This window comes from Coccidioides immitis (assembly GCF_000149335.2).
Source record: "Coccidioides immitis RS genomic scaffold supercont3.1, whole genome shotgun sequence".
Classification (NCBI taxonomy): domain Eukaryota; kingdom Fungi; phylum Ascomycota; class Eurotiomycetes; order Onygenales; family Onygenaceae; genus Coccidioides; species Coccidioides immitis.
The window spans coordinates 1,007,091-1,022,698 of record NW_004504310.1 but is presented as its reverse complement, the minus strand read 5'-3'; the positions used below and the strand labels follow the sequence as shown (position 1 = coordinate 1,022,698).

The following is a 15,608-nucleotide window of genomic DNA, read 5'->3' as shown; positions in this document are numbered from 1 at the left end:
TGCATGAGCTTATCCAAGCTCCATATAAACAGGTTCTTCTTCATTTTTGCAGAATCTTCAAATTCTTCACCAATCTCTGTTGTGAGCTCTAGGAATTATTGGTAATAGATATAATCAGTTTCATCTAAACTTTTGCAAAAATCAAAAATTGCTTGCCAAGAGTTTTGTGTGCAGTTTGCTGGATCTTCTAGCCTCACACATAGATATTCTTTAAGGCCAGTTCAGTTGTTTTTTGATGAATTATCTTTATGATAGGCCTTTCAAAGATCTTTCTCAATATAATCAAGTTCTGTGAGAGCATACACAAGAGTATCCTCATCATTCAGTTTGCTTGTGTCACAAATAGATTCAATATCTGAGGTGAACTGGCAATATTCTGTGTAGGTTCCAGTCTGGTAGCACTTTGTGTGTTGTGGTGGTCTCAAGATTGACAGACACTTCACAGGTGTTGGGTTGGAGATGGCTATATCAAGAGATTTACTTTATGAGTGCTTTTGAGTGTTCTGGAGAGTATTCAACTTCTCTTGCTATTTCACCATTTTCTTTAGTAGTTTGGTCTCCTCATGAAGCTGTTGGATTTTGTCTTTTGATGTTGGGGTAGACTCTCTCTCTGAGTTTGCAGTGCTTGTTTCATTAACAGTTAAGAGAGATGAGGTGTCAAGATTGGTTATCTCTTTGTGAACTTGGGTTTGTTCTTCAGATAGGTTTTCAGCTGGTATTCCAGGTTCATGAGTTTCAGAAGGTTGGCTTCTTTGTGTTGATACTATTATCAGGTGTCATCAAAGAAGAGTGGCAAAATGTGAGGATCATACATGTGGATCAGCATGACAATGAATCTCTAGAAGGAATATACATGAGAAAAAGAGTACACAAGATAAAAGGTCTGTATTCTGGCAACTATATATAACTTGTAAACAAGATTGCCACTGGCTCCCAGCAAGAGATTTGCACAGTGACAGTCTGTTATGTGTGCTTGCAAGCACATAACTTAGTGCCTTGCAAGAACATATGCAACTCCCAGCAGCTTGCAAGCTGAGGCCTCTGGCCCTCACAGGTGCTGTTCATCTGTGTAAGGGGTTCGCGGCAAATCCTTACAAATTGGGACAGGAATCTGGGACCAGGATGGGAAATCCTGGAACTGGATACTACTCTAATCTAGAATGTAGAATATAGCTGGAAACAGATACTTTAGAACATGCTGCAGGCATAATATTACTACAGCTGTTCAATAATAAGTGACATTCAGTTGCTTAGTATTACTGATTGTTCAAGTTTGACCAGACCCAACAAGCCTATGGCATGCTGGATAAGAAGATATTGGCCATTGTCTGAGTGTTTATTCATTGGTGGCAGTACTTAGAAGGAATGAAGTACCCTGTAGAGATTATTATAAATCATGCAAACCTTTGTTCATTTATGAAGTCCACAAACAAGGTGGCACAATGATGACATGTAAGATGGATAGAGATTCTTGAAGTGTATGGCTTTGAGATTCTCTACTGCTCTGGGAAGCATAATCCAGCTGATGCATTATTATAAAGACCAGATTACATCAAACTAGAAGAAGACATTGATCTGCCAACATATATACTTAAATGATATTATGCAGATGGTGTTCCAGAGTGGAACTTATTTAAAGAAACTTTCTTTAATAAAGAATGTATTCAAGTATGTGCTACTTGTGCTGTTCAAAGCAGCAGAATAGAGATGGCACAGAGGAGATCTGGTAGCATCAAGATAATGGTTGAGTTAGTTCAAGAAGCACTAGTCAGAGATGCTGGAGAGACTCAATATAAAAATTGCAGAAGATTCTGAATTCCGTGTGTGTGTGTGAATATGGTGATGAAAGATGAAAAGGCTTATAATGAATTAACTGTGAGTATGTTAGATCTGTTGCTAGAAGCACAGAGAGATAATCTTTCTGTACAAGTAAGATTTGCTAAGGCAGGATCTTAGCAGTGAAAGTGGAAAATAGATAAACAAGATCTTTTGATAAAGAGTGGTAGAATCTATATTTCTAATAATTCAGCTCTAAGACAGGAACTACTATAAGTCCACCACAATGATTCATTTGCAGGTCACTTTGGTGTAGTGAAGATGTTTGTCTTGCTCCAGCAAAAATATAATTAGCAATTGATGAGACAAGATATCCAGATGTACATATGTGAATGCTAAATCTGCCAATAAAAAAAGACTTCAACACACAAACTATATAAATTGCTTGTATTATTGCTGACACTTAGTGATCTCTGGTATTTAATATTTATGGACTTTATAATAGATCTTTCTCTAAGTAGAGAGAAGAGAAATCCATATAATGTAGTTCTGATTGTTGTAGATTAATTTATAAAGCTTGCATGTTTTCTTGTATGTAGAAAGAAGATTGATGCATTAGAGATAGTAAATCTTTTGTTTAGAAGAGTGTTTAAAGACTTTGGATTTTTAAATAATATTGTTTTAGATTAGAGATCTGTCTTCATAAGTGAATACTGGTCAGAGCTATGTTTTCACATAAAAGTTAGATGAAAACTTAGCATGGTATTTCACCTACAAACAGACAGCCAAACAAAGATACTAAACAAGATTTTGGAGAGATATCTTCATGTCTATTGTAGCTATAGACAAGATGATTGAGAGGAGTGGCTTGTGTATATAGAATTTGCATACAACAGATCAGAATACTCCACAACACATATGTTCCTGTTCAAAGCAATGTATGACTTTGAACCTAGGGAACCAGATGAGATTCAGAAGTTGATTGATAATGATGACAACACACAAACAATGTCTGACAGAAGACTGAGAATAATCTCTGTGTTAAGAAATAGTCTGATAGAATGCTTGATGAAAGCAAAAGAGAATCAAGCATGATTCTATAACTGAAGATATCAAGATAAAAAGTATGCATCTGGTAATGAAGTAATGTTGTCATCAAGAAATCTACAAACAATATGTTCTTGCAAGAAGTTAGATAACAAGTACTATAGATCTTTTTCAGTGATAGAGGCTATAGAAAATAATGCATATTGACTGAAGCTCTCTCTAAGCTATCAGATTCACAACATTTTTCATGTCTCATTGTTGGAACCATACTGTATGAGAATAGATAAGATGCCAACATATTCTTCTATAGTACTGGTAGATGACCATTATGAGTGAAAAGTAGATAAGATCTTGAACAATAAAACATGCTACTGCAAGAGATGTTACCTAGTGAAGTGGAAAGAATTCCCTATTGAGAAATCAACATGGAAATCTGAGAAAAACCTCAAAAATACACAAGAGATCCTTAAGAATTATCTAAGAAAAAGATGTAATTACAAGAAGATGAACAAATCTACATACAGAAAGAAAGATAAATGTGACACAAAACAAACATAAAGATTACAATGTCTATGAAACCAAGAGATTAATGGCAAGAAGATGTACTGTAAGAGCACCCCAGACACAGCTGCAACAGTGGCAAACCAGCTATAGATGAGTGAGACTTGGGAGTTGCAGGTATGTTTCGTACAACAACAAACAGAGCCACAATAAAAGATACAGTCATGAAAGAAGATATAACAGATAAAGGACCATGACAAGAATGAAGTGCTTCCATAATACTATAAAAATCAGAAGAAACAGCATCAATTAGACAGTTGATAGAAGACATGAGATTGGCCTAAGCAGAAGTTAGTCTGAGAATAGATAAAGATAGTAAAGAAGATCTACAAGATCAGCTTCTATACTATCTTGAAGAGCCTTTGTCTCACTTATCAAATAAGTGATAAGATAGTCAAGCAAGACATGGACATTTCCAATCTCATTCTTAACTTGAGACAAGACAGCACAAACTGGACTTGATAAATAAAGAAGTTCAGATGAACTATTCTTGACAGATCCAGCTTCAGACACAAGATTCACAGTTTTAGTTTGTTGATGTAATGCAGAATAATGATGTTTTGTAGAAGATTCTTCAAGAACAGAAGTGATCTGGTGATGATAATATTTAGTGGCTCTGGAGTCAAGCCCATGAAATTCTTACACAAGTACACTCATATACTTTATGTTGTATGGACAGTGAGGGTCTGCAGTATTAAAGAAGTAATACTTCTCTTGAAGATGTAAGAGCCAATGTACAACATTAAAAGTAGATTCAGGTATCTATAACCATGTCAGACTAACAAGAAAGAACAGATAAAGACACACTTATATTGCAACAAGTATAGATTTGGTACTCTAAATAATAAACACAAGATTCTTTTTCAGAATTTCATATACAGGGCTCTGCTTCATCCAAATGATTAGTGAACATTAAATATATGCATATCAAGCAGAGAAACACCTTCTTTTTGACATTGGAAACAGGATTCTTTGAAGAAGACATGATAATAAAGAATAGTATAGAAGAAACAACAACACTCTCATCAAGATATGATAGAAGAAGAAGAAGAGAAGAACAAGAATGAGAAGATCTCTATTTATACTCATATCATAACATACTAAGATTGCTAATCCTCCAACTTGTTGATAAACAATATAACAACAGACAACAGACAACATAGTAATTAGACAAGCAAACAAACAAAGAAACAAGTATATGACAAAATGCTGGACTTTTGTAATAAAATAATTGCTCTCTTACAACAAAGAATATCTACTGCAACTGGTGGTAATACATATGCAGGACGTCTATATAGACAAGCAGTAGTAATGCAGAAGCTTGCATATCCAAGAATCTATAATACTACACAAATGATAGAGGAGCTATAATGATGTACAAAAAACCACTTTGATAGCTCTATACCTTGAAGTCCAAGGTCTCTGGAGGAGGGGAATAGTATTATGAATGTAGATCTAGATCAATCAAGCATTGAACAACATCAGATATTCAGAAGTATTCATATAACCACAACTCTGAACATATAAGAATCATATGATTTACATGAATCATGGGAATTCCAGCATTCAGTCTTCTAGTTAAAGAACCTCTATATTCTACACACAACTCCCTTCCATCAGTTGCAGATATCATACCTACTTAGCTCTTTTGTACCTCTAATTCTGGGAAAATCTATGTGATCTATAACCAGTTCTCCTAACAATTATTACAGAAGAACTTTAGAATAAGAATCATATAATCAGCAATAAAACTCATAAGCTGACTAATTACACCAAGCATAATAAAATTAATCAGAGAATATAGCAAGTATACTGCAGTAGAATAAATAGAACAGCTTAGCAGAACTATTATCAGAGAAGTATTATGTATATAAGAACACTTATTACCAGAGATTTAATAAACTTGTTCACTATAATCAATCTTTCTATCTATCTTAGAGATATTTTTGAATCAGATACTCTTATATCTTGGTTACTTTCTATACCATTGAAGTCCTGTATTACTGTATAATTGTACCTGATCCCACTACTCTTAAGAAGATATGATAGTCTTGCTCTGACTCTGATATATCTGTACAGAAACTTTTTATCATCAGAGCAAGACTGCCCACTCAATCAAAGCATTATTGAACTATTAATCACTACCTTAATTTGTTACAACTCTTCTTAGAACCTTTGATTCTCATTGTATCCCATAGACCCAAGGGAGGACTGCAGATTACACATTATCTTGAACCTAACATAATAACTACACACTGCAAAGCCAGATGTATCTGTTTCCAATCTGATCTTCCATTTTGTATTAAAATGGTAAAGCATAACAGCTTCCACAAATACTTTTTTCAGACTTATAAAGACTTTGCAATCTTCTTCTGTCATGAAAGTATTGGCTTCTCTTCTCATCTCTCTTTATATATATCTGCTTAGCTTTGCTTCTTCTCTCTTTAAAAGAGTAGTCAGACTGCAGGCTATCTTAGAGAATCTTGAGATGAAGCATCTGTAAAAGTTTGCAAATTCTAAGAAGATCTGGATCTATTTCTTACTGGTTGGCTCTGGCCAGTCAAGAATAGTATCCACACAGCTCTTCTTTATAAGAACATTCTTTAATATTATAATATACCCAAAATAGTCAATCTTACAAGCATTGGACTTGCACTTTGCCAGCTTGCAATAAAGATCTGCATTCTTGAGTATCTTAAATATCAATTTCACATACTTCTCATAATCTTTCTTATAAGCTGAGTATACAACCACATCATCAAGATAGACCACCACAAACACATTTAGATATTCACTAACTGCATTCACAATATATGATTGAAAGACTGCCAGTGTATTTATGAGTTCAAAAAGCACTATCAAGTACTCAAATAGCTTCTGCAAAGTTTAAAATACAGTCTTCTACTTATTTTCTTCACAAATTCTCAATCTATAGTAGACATTCTTGACATCTAACTGAGTAAATATTGCAGCTCCTACAAGCTTATACAACATATCTTCAATCAGTGATAGAGAATATCTATTCTTGACTATTTTTAAATTCAGATCATAATAGTCCACACATATTCTCTACTATTCTTCTTAAATACAAACAGAATAGGTGCTTCTATAGATAACTTAAAAGATGAGATAAATCTATAAATTAAAGCACTGCTCAGATATTCACAAAAAGTCTCTTGCTCAGCTTGCAAAGTCTGTATGTTCTTCTAAATCCTGACTGCTTCTCTGGCTTAAGATTTATAATCAAGTTATCTTTAGAGTGTGGTGGCAGCTCTCAAGCTTTCTTATTACTAAATACTTCTACAAGTTCACAGTAGGCTTCCAGTATACACAACAAATGCAGAACCTTTCAAAAGGATATCACTAGTGAAAAGATGATGCAGGATCAAGCTAGAAATTAATTTCTCCCTTTAATGCAATTAGTTTCAGATTTCAATCTTTACAGATTATATAACAACCACCATTATGAAGACTATCAAACAAAAGCTTTCTTTGCAAAACCAGCTGCCAGAAACATCACATTTTACTCTCCTCAACCACTTGCATCAAATTCTTTCTCAAACACCTCTCAATACCTTGTTCAAGATTCTGAAGACCTCTTTGCTCTCACAGCAAAAGCATCATATACAAATAGAAGAAGCCTGGCAAGAGACATCCCGAATTACCTTCTTAATACCAGCACTAGAAACTTGTTGTGAACACTTTAGATATTCTACAAAATTACAAACATAGTTCATATAGGTGATGATACAGTTATTTATGCTAAAAAGCATGGCCTTGTTTGTTTTGAACTTTCTTCAGGCACAAGATTAATCCTGGAAGCTTGATATACCTCTGATATGGCTGAAAATCTCATCTCCAGGTCTCAACTTGACCTCATGGGCTGCCCAGAAGTGGAAAGATCAAGATACAAATCTCTGGCTCCCAACAGTGAAAGGAAATAGCTTTCTTGCTCTCTGCACATCTTTATAAGCTTACTGTTTTTCCAGAAAAGCTTTCATGTACAAAAGCACTGACTGTTAGATTCTATAATGATCTTTTATTGTGGTATCAATATCTAAAGCATGTTAATTTTCAAATTATTGGCAAATATACAAGTCATCAAGTTCTAAAGAATCTTCCAATCTGCAAAGCTTATTTACAGAGTAAAATGACAGCTGCATTCCATTCTCCAAACCCTAAAACTCTTCCTGAAGCATTGAAATCTTTTGAACTTGTATGCTCAGATCTTATTGACCTTGGTAAAGGCACTTTAGAACATCATCACTATTCCATGATCACAGTTGAAGGCCATACTCATTACACATTCACTCAATTTACTTATACAAAGAATGTACCCACAATGATCCTCTGCATGAAACATGTTCTCAATAAGATTGAATATCAACATGGAGCAACAGTGTGCAGATGGCATTCAGATAATGGAAAAATAAGCAACAATGAGATTAAGAGCTATTTTGCTTCAAGACATATACAACAGACAGTGTTATCTCTGCATGTTAAGCAGCAAAATGGCCTTGTTGAAGATATATTCACTATCTCAGAGAGATAGCTCACTCTCTCCTTGCTGACACTGGCCTTATATATGATAAATACTTTATTAGTGAAGCTTGAGCTACAGCAGTCTATATTACAAACCACATTTCTACTAGCACTTTGAAAAGATTACTATTACAGAGCCTATATTCTCTGGTTTTCACATCATAAACTCCCAGTTCAATCTCCAGACTTCTTTATCAGGGTTGAAGCTTATCATTTTGGAATTCAGTAGCTATCTGTTGGTTCATCAGTTGGTTCATTTGTTTATTTGTTGGAAGCTTTAACCATAAATTTCCAAAGGGCTAAAGATGTTATAGGTCTTAGTATTATGTTAGAAGCTCAGCTAGGTGCTGCAGGAAGCAATTCCTTGTTGCCAACTAGATAGCTATAATAACAAAATACTAAGACAGGCTCTAGAAAGAGGGCTCAGGGTGAGGGCTCACTATATACATATAACAAGCTTTCATATCAGATAAATATTTATCTCTTTAGCAAATCCTTCACCTAGGGTTTAGAGTTTCACCTCAGAACAATCTTCCACTAGTCTGCCAGCTCAGCCAGAAGGGTTGCAGGTCCTCACAACTTGATTTAGTACTATCTCTACTATATTGTGATTTTTTTACTTCTCTTGCACTATTACCTTTTCAACCAAATTGTCTATCTTAATGAGGTATCCTATCATACCCTGCTTCAGTACACATACAGATATACCAAAACTTATTACTAAAGCCAAATGCTCTAAAGAGTAACTTTATTAAAAGAAGACTCTAGATGTTGAAGTTTCTAAATTACAAGAGAAAGACATCTGAATTCTAGTTAAGAAGAGACCTCAAATGCAGATTCTTTCTAATAAATGAATATTCAATAAAAAGCTCAATAACACAGATGGCACAATATAATTCAAAGCTTATTGAGTTATATATGAATTTGAACAGCAAGAAGATGTTCACTACAAAAAGATCTACACAGCTGTTATTAATAAATCTACAACAAGAGTCTTCTTTGCTATCTCAACAGTCAAGAACTAGAAGATCAAAGTTTTTAACTTTATAATAGTCTTTTTAAATGAAACTCTTCTATAGAACAAATATATATATATTCAACTACCTACTCAATTCAAGCACAGGCAGAATAATCTAGTAAAGCTCTTATACCAGGAACTCTATAGATTAAAGCAAGCTGCTAGACTTTAATATCAAGCAGCTACTGACTATCTGAAATCTCTAGAATTCTAGATCTCTCCATATAATACAAAGTTACTCTACCACAAGAGAACACAAATCTATCTAACTCTACATATTAATAACTGCTGTATAATAGAATCTAATAAAGTCACAATAGAATAACTTATCAAAAAGCTTTAGAAATACTTTAAGATCAAGAAGATTATAGAACAAGACTGTTATCTAGATATATAGATTCAAAAGCAGCTGAATAAAGATCTTTTTGTAAATCAGAAATGGTATATCAGGAATCTACTAATCAAATATAAAATGAAAAACTGTAAATCTTTCAAAATGTCAATGAAAAAAGAAATAAGCATTAAATTCACATCAGATCAGACTTTTAAAGATAAAGTTAATGAGCAGACTACACCTACAAATTACAGAAAAGGCCTAAACTCTCTACAGTTTCTAGTTATGTGTACAAGACCAGATATTGTATTTGCAGTTAATTATCTGATGAGATTCAACAGCAGATCTAATAGAGAGAGCTGGGCAGCATTCAAGCAGATTCTACACTATCTCAAGAGTATAAAATTAAAAGAAATAGTCTTCAAAAGAGATATAAGTTCTGAAGACTTAAAACTAGCAGTTAGTTCAGATTCTAACTGAACTGGAGCTGATTCTGTGTACAAATTCATCAGCAGCTACATTATTACCATGAAGAAAGCTTTAATATTGTGGAGATCATAGTGCCAGACATTTATCTTGAAATCAATAACTGAAGCAGAGTATTTGACAGCTAGTAAAGCTGCTTGTGAACTAGTTTGGATTAACAATCTGTTGATAGATATCAGAGTAATTAGTGAAGACTCAGCAAAGCTAAGAAGCTTGAAATTAAGTATTGACAACAAGAGAGCAGTTGACTTAGCCAAAGCTGAAGCTATAATATAAAGAGCACACCATATTGAGATTCAGCATCATATGCTAAGAGACTGGGTTCAAAAGAATGAAATCTTAATCAAGCATGTTGGAACTGATGCAAATAAAGCTGACAGGCTCATGAAGGCTCTTGCAATGGATCTGTTAGGAGAACCGGTTGTAGGTTACGTAGGTTTTCCCAGGATTTGGGGTACGAAAGAGCTAAGTAGGTCTGATGCCCGCAACTGATGAGAGGGAGTTGTGCGTAGAATATAGGGGTCCTCTTAACTAGGAGACTGAATGCTGAGGTTCCCACGATGCATGCGAATTGTGAGATCCTTATACGTTCAGAGTTGGGGTCACGTGAGTGCCCCTGAACATCCGACGTCGTCCGATGCTTCGTTGGTCTAGGTCTGCGTTCGTAACAGGATAGGGGTGACAGGTTGATACAGGAAAATATGGAGGTTTATCAGTGAAGCCAGCAAAAATACAGTATTGTGGCGAATGAAGCTAAGCCTAAAGAAGGAATAAATCTGGATTCTGTAATTAATTTTTATCGCGGATTTGAGAGATTTGGATTTGGAAGCTTTGGATCTTTGTGGCTCTTCGCTCGCTGCTGGAGCTCGTTGCATTGGGGGGGTGTTAGGTAATCCAACTCGCACCTCGGTCACGTGACCCACATAGATTAGCCGAGATTCCCCTTTAGGTAGCTTAGTGAATGACAAGCATACGAGTCCTCCATCACAATCAATCAGAAAATCACATGATGGGTCACTCTTTTGCGCGAGAATTGCGACAGTCTTCGCCAATGCAGTATCACCGACAACCGCCATGTTTCAAATGGCTTTTATGCTCTTGTTGCAGACACTGCGGTGATGCCTGTCAGTATGTTTTAGTCTCAAGAACTGGATAGAGATTGCATTGATTTCTCCTTTGTCATGCCTGATTTACTGGCCCACTTGTCACAATATTGAAGCAGTATAGGTTGAGTGTCCCTTTCTATTGCAAGACCTTCCTGACCAGCTTACAATAGGGACCTCAATACAATTACAAAGCAAATGAAATTGGATGTGGAAAGGTTGAAACCATTAGCAGGGATGCTCAAGAACAATTTATCTCTGGTGGGCTAACTGGGATTGTGGAACTCCTTGATGATGGTATCATCCTCAAATCACCATTTCCTGACACTGAAATGGAAAACCACATCCTGGACATTGCCAAAGAAGCCAGTATCTATCATTGTGTTGGCCCACATGAAAGGCTGGTATGGATATTGGGTCACTCCAGGGATGGCCTTATTCTTGAGTACATGAAAAATGGTGATCTCAAAACATATATTCAAGCTTGAAGCTTGATTCCAATGAGCCTGAAGTTGAAGTGGGCATACCAAATTGCACAAGCTGTCTCTCTCCTGCATAGTAACAGCATAATCCACTGCAACATCAAACCACAAAATTTTCTCTTGGATGTGACTCTCAATATCAAAATTATTGACTTTTCTGGCTTTTTGCTAGACAGATCTAAACCAGTCTCTGGTGAGGGAACTCAATTCTATCTTCCACAACATTGGAGAGACCTGCCTACAGTGGCTACAGATCTGTTTGCACTCAGGTCAACTCTTTATAAGATCTTTCAAGAAACCAGCCCCTACAAAGAGATCCCTAGCAATCAAGTGGAAGTACTTTTCAAAAGAAAGGAGTTTCCCAATGTTTCTGCTATTCTATGCAGCAAGATTATCAAGTAGTGTTGGTTGTCCCAAGTCACTTCAGCCAAACATGTGCAGGCTTTCATTCAAGATATAATTTGCAGCAAGCTCAACACCAACTGTATCTCTCATCTCAATGGTTTGAATATTGCTAAGGGTATGTTGATTGACCAAGTGGGATATCCTTAGAATCAGGGCAGTCAATGCCAGTTTGTCTTGCTTCAAGGCATCAATTGAAAGTTCTGGTCATCATGTTGCATGATGTTGGACAGCCACAATAATGTTTGATGGACACAAGATATTCACACATTCTAGAAGCAGTTAACTATTGGTGTTTTGCTCCTTTTTGATGGATACAAACCTTGATTGCACTATTTTGTCACTAGATAGAAGGGCAATAAAGAATTCAGGCTGATGTCTGCGCGGATATTCGGGACCACAGCTGTTGAAGTAGCCATCATTTATACTAAAGCACCTGTCATCTAGAATAGGTGTTCAGAAGCAGGGTGTTACTCCCTGGTAAGATGCCAACAATATGCCAGGAAAATATACCTTTGGGTTACCAGGAAGGGGGGAACATCATGTCACATTCTCCCTACACATTAGATCTTGAAAGGAAGTGGCACAGTCACCCTGCATATTACCAGGAGGGGTAGCTGCAGTCAGCATACAAAAATAGAAGAACAACAAGAACTCTTATTGGAGGGCAAATGTCACCATATTTCTACTGGATTTTCTCTGGGATCACCATAAAAGCCTTCTGCCTCATACTTTTGTCACAGAGCATGTATGTGTGCATTTGATGTCACTTGCCCTGGTCTTATAGCTTTCAAATCCATGCATTAGCATCTTGCTATAGTCAAACATACCCATTGGATAGCTCAAGAAGACACTTCTGGGTGCAGTATGGCTGGGATCTGCCCTTGTTTTCAGAGCATCTCTGAGAGGAGATCCTGCTGGGGCAAGGAGAGATCACAACCACAATATTTGCTGAATGACACAGTGCTTTGCTAGGGAATTCATTAAGTTGGTACAATTCTCATTGCTGCTATCAGCAGGGCTTTGCAAAGGCTACCATGGATTGCAAGGCAACAGCATTGGAAATGGAGACTTTTTGGATCTGGTTACCACTGGAGAGTGGCTGGCATACTCCACTCTACTCTTTTGTTATAATCTAGAGTGGCCATTGTTTGTGGAGAAGAAAGAATGGCCTCATTCTTGTAGATGAGGTCCCACCACTTCAGCTGTTCCTCAGCTTTCTTTTGTCAATTTTGGGGATACAGCATTGCCTGTGAGGGCCAGCACCTGACCAACAGCAGTCAGATGCAGCCTATTGAGATGATTGGCTTGTCCAGCATATTCAGTGGATTCTCCCACATCATCCTCTGGGACTGCCAGGTAGTAAAACATGGTGCTCAGGTCCTCACCCATGTGAAGAAAGATGAAGGCCTCCCTAGTGCTTACATATCTGTATCCTACTCCAGATTTGATCATGTAGGAGAATGCTTGGGTAATAACTGCAGCCAACTCCTGATGAATTGTGATCTCTTTGGGTTCATCTGGTCTGTACAGAACTATTTCATCCAGGTCCATGTCCTGCAGGGTGGAATGGATTGAGGACAGCAGAAGTTTATATGGGGCCTTAAGTTCCACAGTAAACACGGGAATATTTTGGCTGTCTCCCTTATTGTATACACAGAACTCATCAGCTAAAGGGTAGGAAGATTGTGGTGTGATATTAGATGTGGCATCTCCTCTACCAGTCTTTCAGAACTTTAAAGGGTGTGTGGATTCCTCAGACAAGATAGCTTTGGTTGATTCATGACTTAGAGTATTTCCATGGTTCTCAAATGACTCTATAGCAGACCAACTATTCACTCTCTTGCATGCAATGCTAGCTTTTACAGAAGTGAGAACTTTCTTAATAAAAAAGCACAAGTATAAGTTCAAGCATCACTAATTAAAGTCTCATGATGAGTTTTTATCTGGCTCTTCTTTATTGTTGTTATCTGATGTAGGTATTATAAAATCCCCTGTGCTAGAACTTAAGAAGAAACAAAAGATTCAAGATAATAGTAAATCTCTTGTTGAAGATTCTGTTAAAATCTCTGTTAAAGCTCTTGTTGCAGATTCTATTAAGACTTTCATCAAACATCCTGCTGCTAGAATTAACCTTACCAAGACCACTAAGAATAGTGTAGTGTAGTGGGGATTCCGGTACCTTATTAGGACAAAGGTTGTTCTGGTCTGAGGCACAAACCACCTCAAAGCTACTATCCTTGAGCTATATAAACCACCTGTAGCCCTGCATCTTGCTTATTACCTTCATACACCATTGCTCTTTTCTACATACTTGTTCCTTACTACCAGTTTAGTTATTAGTTAGAGAATATAAAGATTTCTTGTTTATGAAACTTGCTACTGTTTCTCATTTGAGCTGCCTGTGTTAGTACAGGGCTCTTTAGTACTATTACTTCTTGTGAGCTTAAGTGTCTGTTAGAATATACCTATCTCTACACTTACTACTCAACCATACTCTTACTATATTGTGATTTTTCACCTTTCTTATGCTCTCACCATATCAACCAACTTGTCTATCTTGATGAGGCATTTCATTATACCCTGCTCTATTTGGTGACCAAGCTAAGACCTGAAGATGATGATGCAGTGATTTGGTGACTGCCAAGAAAGAGAAAAAATAAATTCTGAGATACATAAAGCAATACACTATTTCAAGATAAGATCTTATAGACTAGAAACACAGTACTAATCAGATTTTTTATTTAGAAATAAGATTAAAGAGCTTAGATTTGAATGTCTCTTATCTAGAGCTTGCCTGATAAACAGGTTTTTGGAAGATATTGACTAATAGACAGAATATACTGTGTGACATGACCAAAGATCAAGAAATCAAGAAATTGGAATCAGAATCAACTATGGCTGAAGGTACTACAGAATCATATGCAACTATATTACAGGGTGAGAACAAGAGAATTGTGGTTCATTCCCATATTTCTATGTCTTTCCCTGGCACAGCAAATGCATCTTGGTTTGATGGCAGAAATGCTATCTTGTTTATTGAAAGATTTTATCAGATGTGCAAGAATCATAAGATAATTGACTCTAAAAACATTATTGAACAGTTGGCTAGGTACTGTGTTATATAGATTGGAGAATAGATGAAGACCTTGGAAGACTATAAAGAAGATAATTGGAAAGTATTCTTTAAAAAGATTATTCATGAATTTCATGATCAAGATATTACTTACAAGATTCACTGTTGGGATTACCTCTGGACAATTACCAAGAAACCATGTGCTTGGGATGACAATATTCACACCTATATTCAAGAATACACTACTATTGCCAGTACAGTACAAGTCAATAGAAGGCTTGATGAATTCACTAAGATGTCTTGATTTCTTCAAAGACTATCTAAGAAGCTCCAGAATAAGATTATTGACAAGGCCAAGCTCAATCTTTCAGATAATATGTCATCTATTGATTTTAGGAAAGTTGTTTGAGTGATTATAGATTTGATCAACCAGTATGAAGGGAATAAGAAGATTTTTAAAGAAGATGAAATAAAATAAAAGAAAATAGAGAAGCTTGGTGAGTGATATTAATTGGCTAACAAACCCCCTACAGTTGAAGCTCCAAAGAAAACAGCTAGTTTTGTGAAGACTGAAGAATCCAAATTGAAATTCAAAGCCAAGAGCTCTGAGAGCATCAATATTGAAGCTGCTATTAAAAAGATGATTAATGAGTTCACAAATTTGGCATTGACCATAAGAATACAATCAAATCAGATACAAGAGAATCCTGATCAGTATTATATGCTGCAGAGAGAAGAACCTCTGAAACCTATACCAAATTATCCAACAAATGTGACTGTT

The 15,608-nt window shown here is 36.1% G+C and overlaps 1 protein-coding gene across 1 annotated transcript; it reads left to right on the top strand.

The window, feature by feature from the left end:
* Positions 1 to 10,826: 10,826 nt before the first annotated feature.
* CIMG_12635 (uncharacterized protein) lies at positions 10,827 to 12,116 on the top strand. The gene is made up of 2 exons (XM_001248984.2): positions 10,827 to 10,985; positions 11,041 to 12,116. Exon 2 carries the CDS (start codon positions 11,368 to 11,370, stop codon positions 11,749 to 11,751), a length of 384 nt encoding a protein of 127 aa, XP_001248985.2. The 5' UTR covers positions 10,827 to 10,985; positions 11,041 to 11,367; the 3' UTR covers positions 11,752 to 12,116.
* The last annotated feature ends 3,492 nt before the right edge of the window (positions 12,117 to 15,608 follow it).

Bases quoted from the DNA above. Each gene is read 5' to 3' on its own strand.
- CIMG_12635 (XM_001248984.2), top strand. From the start codon at position 11,368: ATGAGCCTGAAGTTGAAGTGGGCATACCAAATTGCACAAGCTGTCTCT.